Source organism: Rattus norvegicus, chromosome 6 (genome assembly GCF_021556685.1).
Source record: "Rattus norvegicus strain SHRSP/BbbUtx chromosome 6, alternate assembly SHRSP_T2T, whole genome shotgun sequence".
Classification (NCBI taxonomy): domain Eukaryota; kingdom Metazoa; phylum Chordata; class Mammalia; order Rodentia; family Muridae; genus Rattus; species Rattus norvegicus.
This window is the reverse complement of record NC_141539.1, coordinates 16,150,388-16,175,644: the sequence shown is the minus strand read 5'-3', so window position 1 is coordinate 16,175,644 and position 25,257 is coordinate 16,150,388. Positions and strand designations below refer to the sequence as shown.

General features: G+C 43.9%; 1 protein-coding gene and 1 pseudogene across 1 annotated transcript in view; one reads left to right on the top strand and one right to left on the bottom strand.

Annotated features, from left to right (window-relative positions):
* Nucleotides 1–3,331: 3,331 nt before the first annotated feature.
* Lrpprc (leucine-rich pentatricopeptide repeat containing) overlaps nt 3,332–25,257 on the bottom strand; it is an 82,483-nt gene continuing 60,557 nt past the window's right edge. Inside the window, 11 exon segments of the mRNA NM_001008519.2 lie at nt 3,332–3,510; nt 4,123–4,265; nt 5,251–5,335; nt 6,353–6,427; nt 8,516–8,631; nt 8,760–8,899; nt 10,726–10,927; nt 14,466–14,554; nt 19,145–19,271; nt 21,731–21,839; nt 21,960–22,102. Of these exon segments, the coding sequence (NP_001008519.2) occupies nt 3,454–3,510; nt 4,123–4,265; nt 5,251–5,335; nt 6,353–6,427; nt 8,516–8,631; nt 8,760–8,899; nt 10,726–10,927; nt 14,466–14,554; nt 19,145–19,271; nt 21,731–21,839; nt 21,960–22,102 (1,286 nt within the window). The 3' untranslated portion in view covers nt 3,332–3,453.
* On the top strand, nt 23,490–25,211 carry Rpl26-ps12 (ribosomal protein L26, pseudogene 12; annotated as a pseudogene).

Sequence of the window (25,257 nt, the reverse complement as noted above, 5' to 3'; positions counted from 1 at the left end):
AAACTCCAAGTTCAAGTTGCACTATTGATGGGAGACTAACACTGAAACTGGAAATAACCACCTATGTCGACTCCAATATTTCTTGTAATATTTCTAATCTGTTCTTGCTTTTAAAAAGATTACTTAAGACATGATCTTTTCCTGGGTTGAGCCCGTCTACAGGGGTAGATATCCTGCTTGCTTTTTTTACTCACTCATTCTTAAAAATCTTCTCTTGATCTTAGATTAAACCACGCACACAGGGAGAACAGACTGAAAATTATGTCAAATAATAGTAGCAGACCTGTGCCCAAGGGTCCCTCCAACACTCAAATTACTTAGCAGAGAACCCTGACTTGGCATAGGGGATCCAGCTTACTCCGGCAGAGCTGCCGTGAGGCACAGGGAGGGAGCCGGCTGCAAGCCCTTGGATATTTTGCTGCTGACACAGGTGTATTTGGACAACATAGTGTGCATGCCTGAAAACGGCCTTGTTTGCAAATAGTCATCTCCAATCTCATCTCAGAAATTACTTGTGTCTGATAAATTGGTCCAGGTGAACAGGGGTGAAGGGCTTGGTGGCAGAGAAGGTATTAAGGAATCCTTTTTGATCCTGTTAACTTCATTTCTTCAGCACCGAATCTCTACTGGGCTAGGTCTGACTTCAGACCACAGTTGAAAGGTTGCCCCCTCCTCTACCGACAGAAACAACTGTTTGAGGTCACCAACTTACAGATCTCAAATCATGATCAGTTGGCCTCACTGACAAAGCTTTTGGTTTCTGAGAACTCCTTGGGCCTCAGATCCACTCTCTCAACTGAGTCACACTTTGGGGACCAAAGAATAGGACATGGGAAGGAACTGTCTAATGTACAAACGGGGCATTTCGTAAACAGAGCTTGCAAGCAGCACATGCGGCCTTAAATCCATGGAAGTCATTCCATGAAACCTACTGTGAACGCACCAGGTAAGTCTGCAGAACACGAGACCCCGGCCCTTGGAAATACCTAAGGGAGGAAGGACGGTCCCCAGCGGCTGCCCAGGGCAGGGTTAGTGTGCTACAGATGGATTTCAGCTCCAGCTGCCGCCCAAAGCCGCTTGCAGGAGCAGGAAGTCTGGAGTCTGGTCTGTCTTACCTGGTGCTGATGTTCCCATTCTTTATACAAAAGAGAAGTACCTGCTTTGAATTTGCTAATGCAGCCATTTTCTTTATTTGTACCAAGGCTGCATAATGTGGGCTTTGTAAAGTCGGCTGGCCTGAAAGCAGGATACATTTCTAATGGAAACACTCCCACGCACGATTGTACAACAGCAAAGCGATAAATTACCGTGATTTTGGACCTCCTGTGGTTATCAGTTCCACCACACTTGAGGAAATGTTGCTTTTGCTTAGAAATTCTACAAATATTTTTTTTCAGAAAGGCAAATATTCAATGAAAATTGTGCTGAAAGCCATGAGGGAAAGTGTGCAGAATGTATACACTGCAGACTGGAGGCTCGAATTATACCAGAAAGTGATTTCCAACATAAAGCTTGTTTATAATTTGCTGAGACTCTTAAACTTGATTATACTGAGCACTGGCTCTTGGATTAAATGGAATAAAATGTTTTCCAGTGTAAGGTGTCCAGAGACTGGGACATTGGATTAGTGTGAGGGGCGTTTTGTTTGAAGGCCATCCTGACTTTAGCTGCACTGCTTTTTGTAATCTCATGGTTACTTCTTTTGAGACAGGGTCTGTATAGCCACGGTTGGCCTTGAACTCAACATCTACCTGCCTCTCAAATGCTGGGATTAAAGGAATCCACAACAATGCCCAGTGGGAAAGACTTTGAGAAACATTTTTATTTTACATTTGTTTGGCCGGCATTTAAATGCACCACGTGCGTGCAGCATCTAAGGAGACCAGAAAGAGGCGCTGGGCACCCTGGAAGTGTATGGGTGCTGGGTGGGGACTGAACCCTGGTCCTTTGCAAGAGCATTAAGTTCTTTAACCACCCGGCCATCTCTCTAGCCCAAGAAAAAAAAAACTTTTTAGGAAGTCGTGGCCATTTGACTTATGCTGCAAACCTACACAAACCGACTTCGGTTTTCTCATCCAGATAATCAGGCAACAGTGGTCCTGGGTATGGCAGTCAGTTCTTAGGAGCCACAGAACTTAAATACAGATGGCTCAACTTAATGTGTTCCTGCAGGTCTGAGGATAGACTAGGGGACCAGGGGCCAGAGTTCACAATGTGTCCAGAATGAGAGATGCGTGCAGCCACAGGTAATAACTGATGGCCCAGAGAGTGCTCCAGGAAAGAGCAGAGGTATTGAAGAACCTGGGGAATGCAGATTCTATGACCATCTCTGCAGTGCCGAGAAGATGCTCGTCCCCTCGGAGTGTCAATATGTATCTGAACTCAATTGTTTTTGCCTGAGACAGTTTCTCTCTGTAACTCTGGGTGTCCTAGAACTAAATACATAAATGAGGTTGGTTTAGAACTCCGAGATCTTCCTGCCTCTGCTTCTGGGATTAAATGTGTACCACCTGTGTCTATTTCTCAATTCTTGGCAACTTTGCTCCTCAGAGACCTCGGACACAGAATAGCCAGGAAGCAGCTGACTAAGCCACTGGGTCCTCACAACAAGCCAGACAGCTGATGAGGAAATTCTTCCTAGGATGGAGGTCACCACACTGCCACTAAAAGTTCAAGACTACAGTCCTTTGAGATGGCTTCCAGCCAGCATATAAATATTTATAGGATTTTAAAAAGCGGCAGTTCACAAGTACCAACATATACCTTATTCAGAGAAATTCTCATTTAAATGATATTGGCTTTGGTACAGGAACACACATTTACATACACAAGAGTTTAGCGTGATGGTTACTTTGTAGAAGGCCTTTCTTGCTTACTCTGAGGGAAATTCCCAACAAACATTTCTAACACTTTGCTGATGACTCACCATTTTAACTCTGTTTCAAAGTCTTACCTGTAGACTCTAACAAGCATTGGCAGAAGACAGGACCACTGTCTACTTTTAAATCTGATTACAAACCAGTATTTTGCTTATTCCCTTATGAATCACAGTAGCTGTACCAACAAAATCGTGAACCCAGAAGTCATGACCGAGAATCCATGTAGAAGGGGATGCTCTAGCCACCATGTTCATTCAAGTAAGGGGAGACCCCTTGGATTTCGGAGACCTTGAAGAAAATGTCATCAATTTGTGTTTTAGAAAAAAGGGGGAAAAAAAACAAAAAAAAAAAAAAACCCCAAACCAAAAAAAGCCCAGTGCCTAAGTGTATGTTGTTAGTGGCGATACAGTGGTGAATGGCGTATTTATACATAAAAGAATACATAGATGCTATAATCTTCAGTTGTTTATTTTTCCTAAGTACATTTTAGAAATAACATTGAGACACAGGCGCGTGCACACAGACACAGACACACAGACACACAGACACACACAGACACACACAGCTGCTTCTTTCATGAGGGGTTTTCTCTCGCTTCCTTTAGTTGCTTTATGTAAAATCCAAAGCTTTCCTGTAAAGGAGGAAAGGAGAGAGTGATGACACTTATGAGCAGGCAGAGCACAGATTTGGAGGCAGCGGTCAGTGAGCACAGGGCCGCTGCCTTGCACAGCTGAGTGCCTGCTCTTTAGGCCTGGGCATTCCTCTGGGTTTTACACAACACCAAGTTCAAAAGCCTCGAGTCCTGAGTTAATCCGAGCACCAGGGCTGAGTCATACCTCATGTAGAAACTGCCTAAGAGGGCTGGAGAGATGGCTCAGCGGCTAAGAGCACTGACTGCTCTTCCAGAAGTCCTGAGTTCAATTCCCAGCATCCACATGGTGGCTCACAACCATCTGTAATGGGATCTGATGCCCTCTTCTGGTACACTTAAAAGCATAAAATAAAAATTTAAACCTTAAAAAAAAAAAATGCCTAAGAAAGTTTGATAGAGCCACAGCTGGCTGCAGGTCTGTAACACACAGGCCACTCCACCCGAGCCAAGGCCACTGCTTAGGGCCTTAGCCTTCTCACGGAAGGTAACTAAGTATTAGCCTGTTTCCTCTTCAGTCTTAGGCACACTCAGAGCATCCTGAGGCATACATAAATCCACGGAGTACTTTCTCTCGTAATTAAGACTACTCACAGGGGGCTCAGTGAAGGGGACCGGCTCGCCCACATCCTTGAGCAAAGATGCGTAGCGCTTCAGAAAGAGGTCGTCCAGCTTCATGTTCTTTGCTGTCAAATGCTCATACAGCGCTTTAGCGGAGGCCACGTCTTTGTCTGCGACTGAAGGAGTCAGACCAGAGAGATGAGGAAGAGACCCTCTTCCTTCCCTCAACCCTTTGCTGCCCAGGCACTCCAGGGTCCAAGACAAGGGACTGAAAGCTCCCCTCGGAGGCCCTCAGAACCTACAGCTCGCCCACTCCCCCACAGCCCGCCTCCCCTGGTGCTCACTGTGAGGGGCAGGGGAAGGCGGGCATGGGAAGCTGAAGAACACCCACGATGACATCAGCTGGATCTGCTGAGGACTGGGCAGTCAGCTTCCCTGTGGAAGGGGTGCTCCTGCTGCCAGGACCCTCATTCTCTATGACTCCTGTGCAGAGCTCTAGGGCCTTGTTCTGCATCTTTATCCACCCACATCCTAATCCATCAGTGACCCCACCCCCTTTTACAGTTTTTGATACTATGTTACGTTACTTACATAAGAAGGTCTGTGATTTCAGTGTTTTTAAACACTGCAAAACTCCTTGTGGGAACAAAGAAGCTATTTACTAGTTCTGACTCTAGTGTAGTGCGCAGGTCTGAGGGTGGGACCTGCACACACTAGCATTTTATCTGCCCAGTGACAAACCTGAGACTGGCTCCCTTCTCATGTCTCACTGAGGACACTGATGGCCAACAGACTGCACTCCAGCTGGGACATGAGAACAAGCCTGGACCTCAGTGGAGCTACATGGAAGGGCCCTGAGGGAGCTCAGAGGCAGGAGGAGGCCATGCTTCTGCCCTGCAGGGCAGGCCTTGCGGAGGGAGGGGGAGCAGCTTCCTCATACGGAGTCCAGGCTGCCTGGGACATTCTGAAGGTGCCTGGGAATATTTTCAATTGTTAAAGCTCTGGAGTAATTTCATGCTTTGCAATAGTTTAAAAACATATTCTAGAGCTAAGTGAATAATTATCTGAAATTTAGGATTATTCCTCTGAGCTGAACTCCCAGTTGACTATACTTAGAAATATTTACATCACTTGAATATGCAGTAAGATTAGATTTATTACCATAGCTTTTCATGCTGCAGGAGTACACTCTGTCATTCTCACGTAACTCGGGAATCAGCTCTAACAAGGTCTTCAGAACCGGGGCCTAGGAAGATAAACAAAGGTAACAACACCTAAAAACAAACTACAGAGTGTAATACACACAGTGTAACAGAGCAGAGCCTCACATGACACACACAATGTAACAATGTAACGAAAGATCACTCACAGCACAGTCGACCCCTCAACGGGATGGCTCATTTGACTTCTGTGTATCTCAGCCTTTGATGTTAGTTTGATAAATCGTAGCCAGATAAAAATCATCATTTTTAATAATTAAAGGCATTTCATTTACATTTCTGAGTGATTTCAAAAATCGATATTGAAAAAAAAATCAAAAAACTAAACACTTGTTTTATCAACTGTTAACTTATCAAAAAGTTGTAAGATCAACTTTACAGAAATAAGTTGTATTTTAATGTAAAAAAAAAAAAATCCAGGATAAATTAGAGGCTAGAAAGCTCTGCGGCGCCTCCTGCTGGGTGCGCCACGTGCGTCTTAGTGCCTCAGTCCTGGAAGGCTCCTGCAGAAGCATGCCCTGCTTCCCGCAGAGGACAATGGGCTCCATTGAGGGAATCAGCAGCGACCTCCACATATTTCTTAGCCAAGTCCAAGCTGGCTTACTAACCCACTGTACTCCACTGCCCTGTGGTCACCACTTTCAGCATTTCAGCAGACCACACACGGACCCATCAAAGGCTCTCTTGAGCTCCTTTCTGCCCATCTCCTGAGGACCTAAGACTGAGGGTCATGTCGGGATTTGGTGCACACTAAGAAGGTTCTACCATCTAACTACCCACCAGCATCCAAAACATAAAATAGGGCCTGTTGTCTTACCCATGTACATGTCTGTGTGTGCTTGTGTGCACGTGCAGACACACACACACACACACACACACACACACACACACACACACACACACACAGAGACACACACACAATTTTTAAAAGTAGCCAAATATAGACAGGCTATGTCTTCCGTGTCTGTGGAGTTTTCAGGAAGGTTCTGAGCCATCATGGATCACGGCCATCTGACAAACCAGCTAGTAACAGAGCGCCGTACCTTTTTTGGTTTCTGAGACGTCCTGAGACAGAACACCGACAGAATTGAGGTCTGCTCGGCAATGGCGCCGCATCTCTAAAAAGTACAACAGTGTCAATGGAGGTTTTAAATAAGATGGTCAAGCCGAATCTTCCCAACTAAGGAAGCCTGCAGTGACACGGCAATGCGTCACACCCACCAGGAGCCCACCAGCCAGGTTTGTTTAGGCACAAAGGGGACGACAGAGACGAACTGTGCCAAGCCCTGGTGAGTGTGGTTCTCTGCATCAAGGATGAAGTTTGTTTAAAGAGAAAAGGGAAAAATTAAACTAATGTTTCAACCACCACAGAACAAGGCTCAGGACTGCAGAGAAAGAGGGAGGAAGGACCACCGCTCCTCACCAATTACTCTGCCAAGCATTCACAAGTGAGGTAGGGATCATAAGGTTAATTATACATTTAATAAGGTGTCAGGGAGATAACTGCTCGTTTCTTTATAAAAATTAAAATGTACAAAGCAAGTTCTCTTTAAAGTATAATTACCTACATTACGCATACAAAAGGACTGATTTCAATCTCTGCAGTTATAAAAGGCTTTCACTGCAACAGACAGCCAGTGCTTGAGAAAGACAAAAGTTAAACTAAAAAAAAGTTTATATGACAGACCAGATAAATCAAGTGTCTATCCAGTCCTAGATGCTTTAGTCAAATGAAATACGGCAAGACAATATTTTAGTTTACACTCATCGCAGATGTCATCCTCCAAGTTTCTAAGAGCGCAGTGTTTCAAAGCTTTAAAACACTGTCAATGCCAAGATGATTGCATAAAAAAAACTTTTGGGACTCGCAGAACATTTATGTTATAAACTGATGTTTTTGACATCTGGGAACCAAGTGCTCCTCACTCAGAGAAAGCACAGCACTAAGAGAAAGTGCAGCAGCTAAAGATGGAGCTGCAGTCAGATCTGCAGGAGCTCCTCGGTTGGCACCATGGCTAGAGGCAGCTCTGAGCACGGGCGCTGACAACTCTGCTTCTAGGGAAGGCATGAAGATGACGGCTCACAATGAGCTGGGAGGGCAAGCAAGGCCTCCTCTGGAGAACAGTCAGAGAGTGACTGGGTGTCTGTGCTTACAGCCCTGGGTAACCGGTTAGCTACAGGCACAGGGAGATACAGCACGGAACCGCTCATGAGAGAACAATGCAGATTCCTATACAACCACTGCATTTCCTACAAAGGAACCAACCAAACTGCAAGAACCTGAGAAAGCAGAAGCAATTTGCATTTTTATGTAACTGTTAAAGCAGAGAACGCCTCTGTGAATGGCTTAGCTTATGCTGTCAAGCTAGACAAACTTGGATCAAACCTGGAGCTCAAGCCAGTGGCTAGAGCATCCCCGTCCACATCTCCTGCTTACCACACCTCCCAGCTGGTAGGAACGTAAGTGAATGTAACAGTACTTACAATCAGAAATTGGTCCCAGGCCTCAATCTGACACAGGGAGTCTACACAAACACCGCGCTGGCGGGATCACCGTGACTGTTTGACTGCCACCTGCTGGGAAGGGGCTCCCAGCGGCGCCTGTTTGTGTACACTGCCAGTAGCAGCTCGATCACCCACCGCTCCAGCGCACTTGGCACAGCTTTATATTTAGAGCTGTTAAAGTGGCATGAATGCAGTTGTCTCCTTCCCTCCAGATTGCTGATTTAACTGAGTGTGGGCCACAGAGAGCCACATTTGTCATTTAATGTGTCTGTGACACATTAGTGAATAGAAAGCAAATTCAACTCTTAATAAACCTTGAATAAGGTACTGAGAATGTTTGAGTATTTGAGTGAGAAGCTGTACGCGAAAAGCAAACATTTCCTGCTTCTTGTTTGCAAACTGTGTTGCCATGGTGATGTGCACTATTTAGAGCATTAAAGAAATTAGGAAAGCAAAGGATTTGTCGCTTTGCATTACCCATCTTTGCAGAAACACTTGTCTCGGTTTCCTACCCAATGGTTGTCTTAATTACTAGGATTTCCAGTTCTACCTGACATCTTTAAAAGTGGCATCCTACAGTCACAGGGAGTCACAATCTGGAGTCACACTGAACTTGAGGGTTCAGCAGGAGTGTCCTCCATCCTGTCTAGTCCTCTCTCTGATCCCTCTCACGAGCCACAGCCCCGATGAGGAGTCCTTACCTCCAAGAGGGCTCTGGCCTCATCCACCTTGCCTGAATCCACAAGCTGAAGGAAGAGATCAGTGACGGGTTTGTAAAGTGCAAACTGATTGGCCAACCTCTCAGACATGATGCTTACTGCAAGAAAAACAGGTAAGAAAAAGCTTTCACTGAAATGGGTATGGCTCACCTGCCAAAGAGATCTGGGCCAACTTCACCCAAGAAAAAGTGAGCATCCACGCTCTTTAACAAGCAAAACAACTCACACTTTTCGAGCGCTGGCTCCATCTGCTCCTCTATCACTTTCCTGAATAAGTACGACAAGCCAAAGTACTGGTGTTCCACGGTCTGATTCTCTGAGGCAAGCATGTGCTCGATATTTTCTATGGCAGCATCAATTTCATTACTGTAAGGGAAAACAAAATCATGCAAATACTTCAGGATAAAAGGGACTATATTTATAAGCAACCAGATTAATAACAAGCATATCATGTATCATAACCTAGCTATACAGATATATAGTGCTATAATTTTGGCTTTATGAACCACAATGGGCACCAGAATGCGAAGCAAAGACGATACAGGACATTTGGAGATTAAAACATAAAAGAGTCACACAGCTAAAGCTGCATTTTCACAGCCGATGCCAGAGACGTTGATGAGGTGATCTATGACTGCTCTGTGCAGTTACAAAGTGGTGCCATAAATCAATTCCATGTTGAAATTAGTACATTAAGAATAAGAATTCTAATTAAAAACAAGCATCTTATGGGCTTAGGTAGAAGAATTATTAAGTGACTAAAAACATGTTTTCTAGAGCATAATATATAAATCTATACATTGCAGCTTTAAAACATTTGTCACCTAGCTCTTACACAGATTTTGATATTAAAAATCATATGTTCTTATTAAAAATGAAATTTGACACTATTTGGGAAATAGTTTAAATCTGTATATGGCTGCTTTGCCTGCCTGTCTGTATGGACATCAGGGAAAGTGTCAGTGGCCACAAGGTCGGGAGCCTCAGTGGTGCTGGGAACTAAGCCAGGGTCTGCTAAAGAGACAAGCCATCTCTCCAGCCCTCAGTAAACAGTTTAAAGTTAAAAATTAAAACATTTCCTACTAAAATTAATAGGAATAAACAGACAGAACTGCCCCTTGCAAAACCGTATTTAAATACCATATCCATACACCCAAGATTAACCACTAAAGAACATTTCCCTCAAAAGTGTTATGAATATCAACTCTAGGATCACTCTTAATACTTGTTTTTGTTTTTTTTGTTTTTTTGTTTTTTTTGAGAAAGTTTCATTGAATAGCCCAGACTGTCCTCAATTCATGATCCCCCTGCCACAGCCTTGAGCTCTGGGGTTATAGGCCTGAATCATCCTGTTCACTCTCTGACAAGTCACTGTGTGCAAGGCATCAGCGACATCAAAGACGACGGTCTGCCTGTCTCTCTATGACAGGGAGGACTCAAGTCTGAACTCCTCTTCTTGGGATGTATGTACTGACAGGAGGAAATGTTGAGCCATTTTTTTTTTTTTTAAATGCTTGCAACAGAACTCAGGATCTTATTTTTCTGACCAGGCTCTCCACCGCAAAGCTATGCATCACAACTGTGGGAACATGTATGTTTACCAAGCTTCCTGAGTCCTGAGTACTATTCTAGTGGTGTGTTGAGACGCTAAAGAATCACTAGTTGACTAGGAAAAGATTTCACTTTAACTGCTGATTAGAAAAAGAAATCACCTTCATTTTTGTAAAAGAAATGTTTTAAATAATGAGGCACATGTGTATATCTGTGTACATATTTTATACACAAAAACATATATGTATATATGAACACAAACATATAACTTGTGCATAACATACATTATACATATACACATGCATATGAGTTGGCAACGGTGGAGTATATTTTATGAATTATAAATGTTTAGTCTAAGACTGAAGAGAAGACATATTGTAATTAGTTTTAATAGTAAATAATCAACATAATAATTAGGATTGAAAATTTCCTATGATTGACATGTTTCTCAAAAGCTGCAAAGAATGGCAAAAGCATTTTAAAGGTGGTTATCGTTATCTGAAATAAGCCTTAGTCAAGAAAGCTTGGAAAACAGGGTTGGGGATTTAGCTCAGTGGTAGAGCACTTGCCTAGCAAGCGCAAGGCCCTGGGTTCGGTCCCCAGCTCCGGGGGGAAAAAAAAGAAAGCTTGGAAATACTCACTTCTTCATCTGGGCCAGAGCAATGTTGTTGATGAAGACCATTCTTGAGAGCTCAATCGCGTCGAGCCCTTTCACCATCTTCTGAATGGTCTCTATGCTTTTCACATCACCCTGCAAGGCCAGTGCCTGGATAAGGCGGGTCACGGCCAGCTCAGAAGGCACCTGTTCCAGATCCAAGGCTGCCTTCAGAGTTTCTAGAGCCACTAAAACGAAAAGTGGAGGACTGAGTTTATCCTGAAATCGACACATACTGACTTTAACACATCTTGAAAACCACCTTTTAAACAAGAGCATCAGATGGCTAAACTAAAAAAAAAAAATATATAAGTAATTCATTTTAGATCACAGAAAATACTGATACTTTATGAAGTCTATTTAAAAATGATGCACCTGACTGTGAAGTGTGAGGAAGGAGGTAGGTGTCACAGAGTTCCACCCAGAGGAACTATTTCATGACTCATCCAGGAAGTGGAGAAGTCTAAAAAACATAAGGAAGGAAGACCTTTTGTCCCCCAATATGTATTGGGGTTCTGTGTGCAGATGTGTCTGTGTGATCATGGCAGAGCCCCTGGAACAGGGGTTACAAACAGCTGTGCGCTGCCTTGTGGGTGCTGGGAATTGAACCCGGGTCCTCTGGAAGAGCAGCCAGAGCTCTCAACCACTGAGCCATCTATCTCTCCAGCACCGAAAGGAAGAACTTTAAAATATATATATATATATATATATATATATATATATATATATATCGAAAACAAAAAGCAAAAACCTTCTATACACATTAACAATTTCCTAAGTTTTACTAACTCAAAGCCCACAAAATTATCAAAAAATTTTAACATCATCTTCATTCTTGAAGATGGTCCAAACAGGACCAAATCCCCCACAAAAGCAGCCCAGCCGGAGTGTCAGGAAACTGCATATCCACACATGGCTCTCCACGAGCAGACTACCTGCGGGTATTTGCTGCCTTCAGTTTTGAAAAGAAAATAAAGCAATGGACTCTTAGGGACACAGTCACGGGTTTGCTTGCGTAAATGCTCAGAATTACAGACACTTGCTTTCAGAGAAACACGGACTGCCCTTCCACTCTACAGGCAGCCTCGCATGCTAGTGTGGGGAGTCCTGGAATCGGGGAGGCACTCATACTTAGCATAACAACCACCTTCACCACAGAAGAAAACCCCTGGAGCCTAGACAAAGCTGGGGGTCCCAGGTCCTTCCAGAATGAGAGCAGCTTATCCTCACTGGGGAAGGGAGAGGGAAGGAATTAACATCTATTAAAGCAATGAAGTAAAAGACACGATCAATTTAGTCTTCTTTACTGAATAAACTATTATAATTTCAAATTTACACACGATCCAGACCACTGTCAAATACAGAAATGGGAAAACAGATTAAAAAGTGGTGGATGTTACAAATATGTATGCACACACCAGAAACAAAACTGCCTATACTATTCTAAAATATGATGCAGGGAAAATCAGCTTAATAGTATCTTATTAAAGGGAGGTCATACACAGGCTATTATGCTCAAAACCCTTGGCATCTAAGCACACATGTAAGGAAAGAGCTTTCTGCTTAGTGGGTAAAAGTCGAGAAAAAAAAAAAAAAGGAGGAGGACAGCGTGGATTGACTCAGCATTGACTGCAGAGAGGGTGCGGGCTCAGGAGCCAGGCTCAGAGAAGCCCTGAGCTCAGGACCACTGAGGCTTGGCAGTTCAGAACGCCCAGGGTTAGAGGCCAGAGCCGGCCTAAGAGCCGGTGCTGCACCGGGAGGAACAGGAGGGTGGAGGCGAGCAGAGCAGAGCAGAGCAGTCTGTGCCCGTCCCAGGGGATACAGAAGTTCTGACATAAACCATGCGGCAGAGCGTGCCATCTCTGCGTGAATGACGGAAGGAACACCAAGGGCAACCCTCTACCCACACCCTAGTCTCCAAGTCTGTCTCGGCCTCACTCAAGTCCAACAGTTCTTGCAATTACTCTCTAGTAGGACTGAGCGGACAGCCACACAGCAGCTACTGACAGTGCCAGAGTTTTAGTTTTTCAATTTCTCTAAGATTTAATTGGTTGTTTACTGCCATAGATAAGTTTGATTAAATAAAGCTGAGGAGGCATCAAATCTGAAAGACGGAAGGAAATCAGGAACTGTCTTTGGCTACAGAGCAAATGTGAACACAGGAACAGGGCCAGAGCAGCCTGCCTTGATGAACGCTGTGCCTCCACCAGCCGTCAGCATGGTGAGGCCTGGGCAGCAAGGGCTGTGGAAGTGGAAGGAGGTGTCACTGGGTGTGTGGATCCTCTGTGTGTGCACACACCTGACAGCAGATGAGACCCCACACCACGGCACCGAGGAAGGGGTAGGTGTCAGTAAAGGGCCTGGCGACACATTTAGTTCCAAACTGAACTCTTAAATTTAATTAAGTCTTATTCTTTGTGTCTGTAGAAACTTAAAGTAGACTTTAATCCCTTCTTTGTTCCTGAGACAGCCTCACTTTGCAGTCCAGTGTCTTGGTAGTCAAGGCTGGTTCAAATCCGAGCAATCTTCCTGCCTCAGCCTCTCACATGCTAGGATTACAGTGTACACTACCATGCCCAGTCAAGTTTCAATGTCTTAAAATCTACATAAAAAAAACCTCACAAAATCATTTCCATTGATAATAAAAACCTACAAAATTTAAAAACAAGCCTATCGCATCTCCCAAAGACAATTCCAAACTGTCCAAAAGCCCGCCGGCGTGCGGACTGCCTCAGGAACAGAGTTGCGGAAAAAGTCCTTGTTAGGAAGACAGCTTAAGTACAGTAAGGAACGCTAAGACTGAGGGGGCGGGGGGGGGGGGGGGGGGGAATCGCCCAGCCAGCTTCCTCTCAGGAGACGGAAACTATTTGATGAATTGCAAAGCAAAGAGAACATTATTATCACAGCCCGGGGAAGAGACCAACACGGCAGGTAGAGCTGAGAGCGGAGCTTCTAGCCTAAGCCTCCTAAGCAGTGTTTGTTGTACTGTTGCCATACTGACTAAAATTCAGCCCTGAAAGTTAATTGAAAGCTACTTACTTAACCTCAAGAGTCGTCAGTGTCCCCCTTGAGAGCCAGTCTACCCCACTGTAAGCCATCAGCTCCCAGTCCTCCTCAAAGTCATCCCTGCCCTCCTAGTGTTGCCCTTGCCACACTCAACTCCAAACAAACGCTGCGTCTTACCACTCTAGGTATTACGAGTTATTAAAAAAGTATCAGATTAGGTTTTCCAAAAATCAATATTGCAATCATTTGGTGCACAATCTCACACACTTAACACTCAATTTAACTCATTTGCTATCTCACATACAACCAACACAACATGCAGGAAATAACTGCGGGGAATTGTTTCAGACCTCCAAAGTATGTTAATTTCCAAAGCAAAATGACTTGTGCTGTGAATTTTAACGCACTTGAAAGCCTGTACTTCCCCTCGCTCTGGAACACGAATTTTGCATGTCTGAAGAGCTGTGATTCATCTTAAGAAAGCCCATCTTGTGTTAAATGGGATGGAAACTGGACTAAGTGGTCAGATGACAGCACATTCATATTCAAGCCGTATTATAAATGCATGTACAGTAATTTACGTCTCTCAGCTACCACAAAAGGCTCTTGATAAGCAGGTAATTTGCTAAATGGACTCCTTTATCCAAGTACTCGAAGGGCGTTACAAGAAAAATCCGCAGAGGCATTAATGTGACGTAAAGGTCAAGCATTCTGACATACCTTTCAAATAATCCCGCCTAACTTGCGCGATGATGAGGAGGCTGCTGGCAGCACCGTTCAGTGTGAAGCCCTTGATGTGGGTCTCAGCGCTAAAAGAAGCAGACATTTAGAAAGGAATTACTGACATGCTTCTGATACGATAATAAATGGTTGAGCACCAAGGTGAAATTATAAAAACTACTGTTCGTATGTTAAAAATATTGCTGCAAAATATCGACCTGGAGACAGCTTTTGTGTTCTCCTGTCAATGGTTATAGAAGGATAATTTTTTTTTGCATTCTGACAGATGACAAAGTTGGAAATGAGCAACAAAAGAAACAAAGTACAAGATTTTTTTTAAACAATCGGTTCAGATTCTTGAGTACTGACATATTAGGTGACTGAAATAACCACCGCGTGCCCTTCATTGTTCCCTGTATCCCAGGCTGGGTCGGTCGGTCTCTCTCTCTCTCTCTCTCTCTCTCTCTCTCTCTCTCTCCCCTTGCCTCTCTCCCTGTCTCTCTCTCTCCCCCTCTCTCCTATATTCACCATAATTATAAAATGTAAAAACTATTCTTCCAGCAACAAAAATGAACATTTTCTTTTCAGTACTGTATACTTTACATATAAACTAATGCATATTACTAACACCATATCATTTGGTTGATAAATTTTCAAATTTCTGTCATCTAGATACAGTTTTTAAAGGTTTTAAACAGATTATGGAACCAAAACCATTGTTATGCTAAAATTTAGACTTTTACATGACCATAGACTTAAAAACAAACTAAAACCCAAGAGCAAAGACTAGCTTTACTTAGCACCAAATCCTACAGGAATAACTAAATCCAGATGAGACAGACAGACAGGCAGAAGCCCTGAAGTCTAACCGGAAGCTCTTTGTTTGCTAAACTGTTTGTACATGTCTTGTGATGAAATGTTAGCTTCCCTAATGCCCTAGAACTAACTTCCAGTTAGGAAACAGTAAGAGGTCACAAGGAGCAACGGCTGCCTTGCCAGTTTAGCAGCGACCTTACTGTCAACCCTCCATGGCCGCCAGTACACGGCAAAACACCCCTGAGCAGAGGACAAGACCAGCAGGACCACTGTTCTTATCAGCCAGACACCATGCAGCACCCACACACAGGGCCTCCCCATTTCCCGTGACCAATCAACCCCCAGAGCTGCTGCTCAGTTTGACTTCCCCTTGTCCCGTTTGTCAGTCTTCTAAGGTGACTTCTACTGCTTACAGAGCCTGCATTCTCATGAGTAAATCAGGCAGGGTCACAAGCTCACTGCTCACGCCATTACTACTATATGTAGTACACCACATTCATCTAAGAGCATTCCTCATGCTGGGTGGCAGTGGAGCATGTCATTCCAGCATTCAGGAGGCAGAAGCAGGCAGATCTCCGAGTTCAAGGTCAGCCCGGTCTACAGAGCTAGTTTCAGGACAGCCAGGGCTACACACAGAAACACTATCTCAAACAAACAAACAAACAAACAAACAAACAAACACCAGAGAGAGAATATGAGTATTACTCAAAGTCTAAAACTTTAATCCTAGTGCCTGGTCTGTAGAGAGAATGGCCACACAGTGGGACAAAGTGTCCAAACCAAACAACCACCAAACCTCAAAATAAAAACACCAATCACAAAATCCATCTGAAACCATGAGGTAGGAAATCTGATAAGAATAAGCAATAAGCTTTTTGAAAACTGCATAACATCATTTAAATACTCTTCAAAGAGCTAGCTTTGAACACACAGAGATCCATTTGCCTTCTGAATGCTAAGATTATAGGCCACTATCTGGACTTCTCAAGAAAGGTACCCAACACAGGCTTCAAGTCACCATCCTACATAAGAATGAAACATTTTAATGGCTCAAGGTTGAAGCCTGTCATATTTCTATTGCTGCAATGAAACTCCATGACCAATAAGTGGGGGAGGAGAGGGTTTATTTTGGATTACACTTTCACACTGCTGTTCACCATTGAGGGAAGTCAGAGCAGGTACCAAACTAGGAGAGGAAGAACTCTAGTCCTGGGTCTTACCTCTAAGGCCAGCAACTGTTCCAGTATTGCTGACACATGGAGCTACTCCCACTCCCCACCTGCACTTCCTGTGCTCTAAGCACCACTCCTTATCAGATGAAGCCCTCAGGTCTAGGGCAGGAGTCAGGCCCCACCAGCCTGAACCCTGGGCATGTCAGATGGCACATGAGCTAAAGGGAAGAGGCTCCTGCTGGATAATCTGAGTACCAGAAATAACTAAAACAAAACAGGTTTTGGTTTTTTTTTTCTTTTTTCTTTTTTTCGGAGCTGGGGACCTTTGTTTGCTAGGCAAGCGCTCTACCACTGAGCTAAATCCCCAACCCCACAAAACAGGTTTTTAAAACCCACACACTCGTTAAGAAAAAAACCCCACCAATTTTGGAGGTTTCGAAGACACCAAAATCTAATCATTTCATATCATTAGCTTAAAAAAAAAAGTTACAGACGGGACCAGAACCTGGAGGCAGGAGCTGATACAGAGGCCATGGAGGATGCTGCTCACTGGCTTGCCCAGCCTGCTTTCTTATAGAACACAGGACCACCAGCCCAGAGATGGCACCACCCACTATGGGCTTGGCCTGAGAAAATGTCTTACAGCTGGGTCTTATGGAGGCATTTCCTCACTCGAGGCTCTTTTCTCTCTGACGATTCTAGCTTGTGCCAAGTTGATTTAGAAGCCAGCCGAAACAATGCCATGTAACCAATACCCTGTGGAAGGCTTTGGATCTTGGATTCTCTGGGGCCCACATAACTACGGGGGAAAGCAGCTATACGTAGACCATCACAGCTAGAACGTAAGCACTCTGAACTGCACAGGGCGTCTTGTCTATCTGTGGGGTCTAAAACCCGACTCAGAAGCAGAGCACAGATGGGGGTTGCTAGGGAAGAGAGGAACCGAGGAGATGACTGTGGAGTACCAGCGAGGCAGGTAAGCTCTAGAGTGCTAGAGATAGCAGTGCCTACCGTTAATAACACTGCTAAGAGTTACCTCGTCGGTGTAATTACACACACCGAGAAGCCCAACAATGATAGCGACGATGATGATAAAGAAGGTGGGAGGAACTCGGGATGGTGATGGATATGTTTACGGCCCTGATGCTGGCGGTGGCTTCACTGGTATACACTTATCCCCAAAGTTAATGAGATGTATACATTAAATATGTATCTTTTACTATGTCAATCATATTGTAGAACGGCCTCATAAAAACCTAGAGAGGAAAGAAAGAGTGTGGGCTTGTATTTTACAGGCTGTGGTGAAAGGAGAGCTATGCTTCTAACTAGTCAGGTCAGCTCTGTGGAATAAAGATCAAGACCATGGTGGGACTGCAGAAATGTCTCACAGCAGTGATACCTGAGCGAACCCATACACAGACACCCTCAATGGCACTCACTATTCTGCACCATGATCTTTAACCACCTGAAGTGCTTTGGCATCCTCCAGGCTATCTCATTTAAAAAGTGGTCCACTCTGCCCCACTAGATAGTACACCTACAGTTTCAAACTGTGCTAGGTCAGTAGCCTTTGAGAGGTAGGCATAGCACTGAACACCTTAAGAAGCAGGGTATCATGAAACACCCATGATATACAGTACAAGTGGCCATGAGGGAATGCTACTAAAGAGTCTGAGGCCCATGACTTATCTGTTATGTGGGATCTTTGTAAAATGCACAACCCTGGGTCACTCTGAGTCAGAACCTTAGCAGTGGGCTCTGGGAAGATGGCTCAGTCGACAGGGCTCAGTATGCACAAGCCCAATCAAGGAGTTTTGCATGAGTGTATATCTGCATATGTGTACAGATATGCACAGTTGACATCTGGCTTCTTCCTCAATTGCTCTCCACCTCACTGACTGAAGCAGGGTCTCTTGAACTTGAAGCCCATCAATCACAGCCAGTCTATCCAGCCAGCTTGTCCAGTGTCTCTGTGGGTTCTAGGGTCTGAACCAGAGTCTTCATGCTTGCACAGCAAGGACTTGACCCACTGAGTCAACTCCACAGCCCCAAGATGAAGACCATTACAGTCTACTTTGGGGAAATCTTTAGAGAATTTGTAACCAACTCTCAGGATTAAATGGTTTTTGACTTTTTACATTTTCTTTCTTAACAGGTTAAGTTTCCTACTTGTACTTCTCAGTATGGATTCTTCTGTTTTCTGCAAATTACTCATTTCAGAATACCTTTGGTTATGTACAGTAGGTGGAGTGCCACAATGATTTTGTGAAAAAAATAAATTAATCCACATCCTACACCACAGGGGTTAGAGCTGACAGGACACCATTTAAAAATGTTTTAGGGCATTAATTGAGGTGTAAATAAGGTCTAGGGGTAGATTATTCAATTTACAACCAAATAAACTTAAAGTCAGACAGAGTACATTAATAGGTGCAGGGTCCGAATGTGACTGTTGGTGTCAAAACAGACACATGAACCAGTCATGGTGACAAACATGCCTTTTATCCTAGCACTCAGGAGGCAGAGGATGGCTGCAAGTTTGAGGCCAGCCTGGAAAACATAGTGAGACCTGCTTTATACAAACAACTCATAAAATTAAGTAACTTTTAATGTTACTTTTCTGGGCTGCTGAGACATTAGTGGTTAGTGTTCCTTCAGAGTGAAGGTTTTCACAGATGGACAGACACTCACAAATCTTTCACATGCATGGCTCGTGTGAAGTCATCTTTGCTCAGCAGCAAGCCAACCAGGGTGCTGTAAGCCTCACTGCTGAAGACGACATCTTGCTTTTCGGCTTTGAGGAAGATATTATATGCATCTATAAGAGAGAAAAAGATAAAAAAAAAAAGGGGGGGGGGGGAGACAATATTATTCTGAACTAGTAAAACAAAAGGTCCCAAAATACACACCCACCCACTGTTCCCAGTCCTTAGACAGGCGCTGACCATGCAGCCGCTCTTCAATTTCCTAAGACAACTACTGAAAAGAATGGAGTCTTTTCCAAATTATTTCATACGTACTTTGGGCCAATAAATTATGTTCTTCCTAACAAAAATGAAAATCAGCTCTCCTGAATTCAAAAGATTGCAAAATAAATTGCAAAATATGTGTTAAAGTCCAAATAAAGCAGAGGTGTAATCTAGATTGAGGGCGCAAAAGACTCACTTTCAAGCTGTCTTTAATCTATAAGTGGGTGGTTACAATGGTTCACACTTCAACACAATAGCATTAAAGTGAATATAGCCTATAATTCTAAAATTAGAAGATCAAATTATTTGGCTACGACAGGACTTATACAAAAACATACAATTTTCAAATATACAGATACCTAACAAGTAAACTAGGCAACATTTGTTTGAGTGATTAACAGTTTTATTTCACTTGTTCACAATAACTGTCAGTGAATGAAAGGATGTTACCAAAAGAGAAGTACCTACACTTTTCAGTCACTTACTTTTCTGAAATAAAACTGCTGTGTATAAAGAGCCAACTGGAACTACGATCCACTCATGTGTGTAAACACATCACAACAGAGGTAAGTAAAAGCAATCTACCACAGATGGCCCTCAGCCAGAGAGAAAGGCAAGGCATTAAATAGGTACACACATAATGTCAATGACCACAAGAACACTCTAGAAACATCTGATCAGGCAGAAATAGTTCTGATTGTGTGTATAAGCTAGGGAAGTTTGTATTATCCCTTCAATAACACTTAAGCAGCAATGTCCAAGTCGCATTTAAAACTGGAAATTAAATTGAGAGGAAAAAAGAAAAGATAAGGTATGAGAAATATTAGTTGTATCTTAGTTGAGATTAGGTTTGTGTGAATGAATGCAACAGTCATGCAAGTTAACAGATTTTAAATAAGCTTTCTAAAGCAGAATCCCTTTCAGTGATCACGTGACTAACTACCTTGTATCAGATTTTTTTGCCTACATGAACCAGGAACTAATAAAAGGCAGAAAAACACAAGATACTCAAGAGAGAGTTGTTAATGGCTATGCTGACTGACAGATACTGATGAACCACTCTATTTTATCACTGAGAGTGTCCCCTTACTCTTTCATATATAATATACTTGAACCAGTCTTCCGGTCTTCTCCCTCTCCTCTTCTCAGCCCTTCAGTGTTTACAACAGGTCAACCCCTGCTTTCCTGACTTGGGTCACCCCAGCCTTGGGTGTGTGACCCCCTGCACTTAACCAGGGATGTTCTATGAGCATGACCATGTTATCTACGAGCAAACACCTTTCCAGAGAGGACGTAGCCAAGAAATGACTTCCCCAGGACCCAGTAAATGCTGCCTATGCCCTCTGAGATGGAGACAAGGAGCTCAGGAGTACCTGCTCCTGCTAAGATGCCAGGTTCAATCCATCATAAACTTAAAAAAAAAGCTTAACAAAATCAGTAATATTTAGTAAAACTCAATCATTTTATATCATGGCACAGAGCAAAGCCACAAAAGAACCTGGCACTTGGTACATGGTGCGCATGATCTCTTATACGGGGCTAAGGGGGTCCTTAGTTCATCTCCTCCCAGGTGGGAACAGTGAGGTCTGAGACAATAGTTGTGGTCCCCAGTCTCCTGTGTGCCCAGGCACTGGTGGGGGTTGGGAACAGAGGGCCCAGGTCTGTGCTTCCCCTCTGGGCATCCAAGCACCAGCAGGAAGGGGACGGCAGAGGGGATGGTACACTCAGGGTATATCTATTATCTCATCAGCATGAAGACCTCCCGAGTTTTCATGTCACCTACCTGACTGCCTCTGTCTACTCAGCGGGGTGCTGTGGTTATGTGTTTCAGAGCAGGTAGACGCAGGCAGGGAGTGGCCCCACTCCCATTCTGAGATTAGCAGGGTTTGGGCTCACTCAGTCTTGGCACAAAAGTTCTCCTGTGGCAAGGCCCATTGGCCTGACAAGTCACTTTTGTTTTTGTTTGTTTTTTGGAAACAGAGTTTCTTGGTGTAGCCCTGGCTGTTCTGGAACACACTCTGTAGAGCAGGTTAGCCTTGAACCACATGGATCCACTGCCTCTGCCTCCCTGTGCTAGGATTAAAGGCATGGGCCATCACAGCCCAGCTTCTAAAATTATTCTTAACATCTTAATTCCTTTGCCCTTGTTTTCATCCTTAAATACTTATACACATCTCAAAACTTAAGGACACTGGCTTATAAATGATAACGATGTAATCATAACAAGTTACTTAGCACCACCTGTGTTGTGTTGATAAAAGTACAGAGGCCGAGTGTGTGCCTCTCACCGTGGTCTGCGGCTACTCACCCTTACTCTTCTTCAGTCTGCAGTCAGACAACAACATCTTCTCAGTCACGGTGTCTCCTGCTGAGGGTGAGGATGAACTCAGGGAAGACCTGTCATCTCCAAACCACAACTTTAAAACAAAATGACTCAGTTCAACAAAAATGGTTACATCCAGCACCCTTTGCACTATAAAAGTGAGCCAAGCTATGCCAAGCTAGACAAGTCTGTCAGGCTTACGATACTGACTCACCTCAGGAACGTCAAAAGGAACCTCCTGGTTGCTGGTTTTCAGGATCCCAGCTAACAGTCGCAGTGTCCGTTCTCGAGGGATAAGATTCTCTTCTTGCATTTTATTCCAGACAGCATCCGCTCTTTGCCAGTCACCGCTTATTTCTACAGAATGCGATTAATCAAAACTCAGTGACTGTGCCAAGCCACGCTGGTAACTGCTTAGAATGTTCTTACTCTGTGCTGAAACATGCATTACTCTGCATGCTGTTGTTAGGGAGAGGAAGCATTAGTGACTGTAGCTCAGAGGGACGAGACTTCTCTGTGTATCTTTCTAATATGAGCCACAGAAACACTTTCTCTGCCAAACAAACTGAACAAAAGCAAACACAGTAACGAACACTCCCGAGCTTCTACCCAAAGCTTTGAGAACCATGTTGATAAAAAGGTTGTTTTAAAAGTAACTGAAGGGTTGGGGATTTAGCTCAGTGGTAGAGCGCTTGCCTAGGAAGTGCAAGGCCCTGGGTTCGGTCCCCAGCTCCGAAAAAAAAAAAAAAAAAAGGTAATTGAAAAATTGCCCAATGTAAAAGTCAAAAATCAGAAACAAGTAACCCATACCCTTCATTGTTTGCCAAGGGGACAAATACATATGCATTGCCTTGGGAATACTGAACACCTCTAAAATAATTGGGAAAGTTGGGATGTATGACTTTCTTCCTACACCAGATTTGTCTTGGGTGAGGAGAATCTGCACCTCACCTGCTGCCTCCCAGAGTTCCACATTTCTTGGGACAACAGATAACACTGCTGACTAAGTTTTAAGGAAGCAAGGGGTCTCTTGTAAAGGAAAGAGGTGGAGTTTTTGTACCAATGACCTAATTACTCTCTGTGGTGATACCCAGTGTTAACAAATGACAAGATAGTAGGGCTGTCCTACTTCTGACGTCCTTCTGTTTTAACTTGCAAACTTGCATGCAAGGGATATTTTAGGGAGATGAACTGACATTTTAGGGAGAATGTGAATATTTCTATCTCTCAGCACCTAGAGGGAATGTGTCACTACTGGCATTGGTGGGATTCCCTAGACTCTGTGTCTCCAAAAGGAAAAACTAAGTTTTCTGACCACTAATAAGTACTAGAAGTACAAACTTTAAAGAAAAAACAGTGTGAAGCAGTCGCACTGAATTAGATATCCGCACTAAGGAAAAGAGATGCAAGGGGAGGACGATTTCCCATACCGAACACAGGCTGCAAGCCCCCACTGTAACAGTAGAGCTTAACTAAAGCTCAGAGGATTTTATCAATACTTGACAATTAAGCCAATCTAACTAAAACTTACCTTTATTGTTAGCTTTTGAAGCAATATTTCTTTTGAGGGTGGGGTCAAGACAGGGTTTCTTGATATAACAGTCCTGGCTGTCTGTAGGCTGGCCTTGAACTCACGGAGGTCTGCCTACTTCTGCCTCCCTATGCTGAGACTAAAGGCAAGCATCATCATGCCCAACACAAAAGCAATATTCTTGTAAGCTAACTACACCTTACCTTTATCACAATGTCCTCCTACAATGTAAAACCTAAATATTATATTTTAAAATATAAAGCTTGATTACAAAAATAATCCAAGCCCAAGAATCTTTATCGTGTAGAAGGAAACACCTGAAGTGGTTCTTGCGTGGTGAAGTCACCCGCACACTGGGCAACACAAGGAAGGTTTCTAGGCCCCAAGGTGACAGTACAGCGTACTTGGAGGACGGCTCACTTTAAAGTCCGTACAAGTATTCTAAGCAATAAAGAAAAGTTGAATGGATACCTTACAGCTATATTCTGAAAAGGCAGACTGTCTTGGGTGGGCACTGAGCTGGAGGTGCACATCTTTAATCCCAGTGCCTGGGAGGCAGAGGCAGGCAGATCTCAGAGTTCAAGGCCAGGCTATAGAGTGAGTTCCAGGACAGCCAAGGATACACCACAGAGACTCTGTCTCAAAAAACAAAAATAACAAAACAACACAAAACGAAAACTGGGAGGAGGCTGCGGGAGTGCAGAGAGATGCCTGACGACAGCACTTGCTATTCTTCCAGAACTTTCTGACAACAGATGAAGCCGTGGGGCTACATTCCTGGGTGTTTCTAAGGTACCAAACTAGGAGAGGAAGAACTCTAGTCCTGGGTCTTACCTCTAAGGCCAGCAACTGTTCCAGTATTGCTGACACATGGAGCTACTCCCACTCCCCACCTGCACTTCCTGTGCTCTAAGCACCACTCCTTATCAGATGAAGCCCTCAGGTCTAGGGCAGGAGTCAGGCCCCACCAGCCTGAACCCTGGGCATGTCAGATGGCACATGAGCTAAAGGGAAGAGGCTCCTGCTGGATAATCTGAGTACCAGAAATAACTAAAACAAAACAGGTTTTTAAAACCCATACATTCATTAAGAAAAAACCCCCACCAATTTTGGAGGTTTCAAGGACACCAAACCCTAATTATTTCATATCATTAGCTTAAAAAAAAAAAAAAAAGCCACAGTGAATGGGGATTTCCAAAACAGACAGCTGCCAAGGACATCTTTGAGCAGGGGGTCTGTGCATGGAACACACGTGACAGTTTCACGCTCAGTCAGCAAACAGTTATGCTCTGTGAGTTCCTACTGCTCAGAATATAGCCGCTGTGCTAGTGTCATAACAGAAGAGAGGAAGGCCACACAGCATGAAATATGCCTATATGTGCTGGAAAGAAAAAACATAAATAACTTGGAGTATAGTAAAACATTAGGGTTGTAAAATTATAAAAGCCACCATTGAGGCATTTTTAATGCAAAGTAACAAATCAAAGGTAGCTGTGGGTAGCCACCAAGACCAAGTTCAATCCCTTCGTGACTTCTGAGTAAAGCACGAACTGAAAAAGCATGTCAATGCACCTTCTCACATCAGAAGACCATGTCTTCTCCTCCTTCCAAAGAGCTGAGACAGAAGTGTAATGTTCGGTCTATGCCCATTGGAAAGGATGATGATGTTCAGGTTGTTCAAGGACACTACAAAGGTCAGCAGACTGGCACAGTGGTCCAAGTGTACAGGAAGAAATACGTCCTCTACATTGAATGAGTCCAGCGAGAGAAGGTACAACTGTCCACGTGGGCATCCACCCCAGCAAGGTGGGTATCCCCAGGCTAAAGCTGGACAAGGATGGCGAGAAGATCCTGGAGAGGAAAGCCAAGTCCCAACAAGTAGGAAAGGAGAGGGGCAGATACAAGGAAGAAACGATCGAGAAGATGCAGGAGTAGAAATCTCATGCACAGCTATCACTAAAGACTGCTTGAGTTAAAAAAA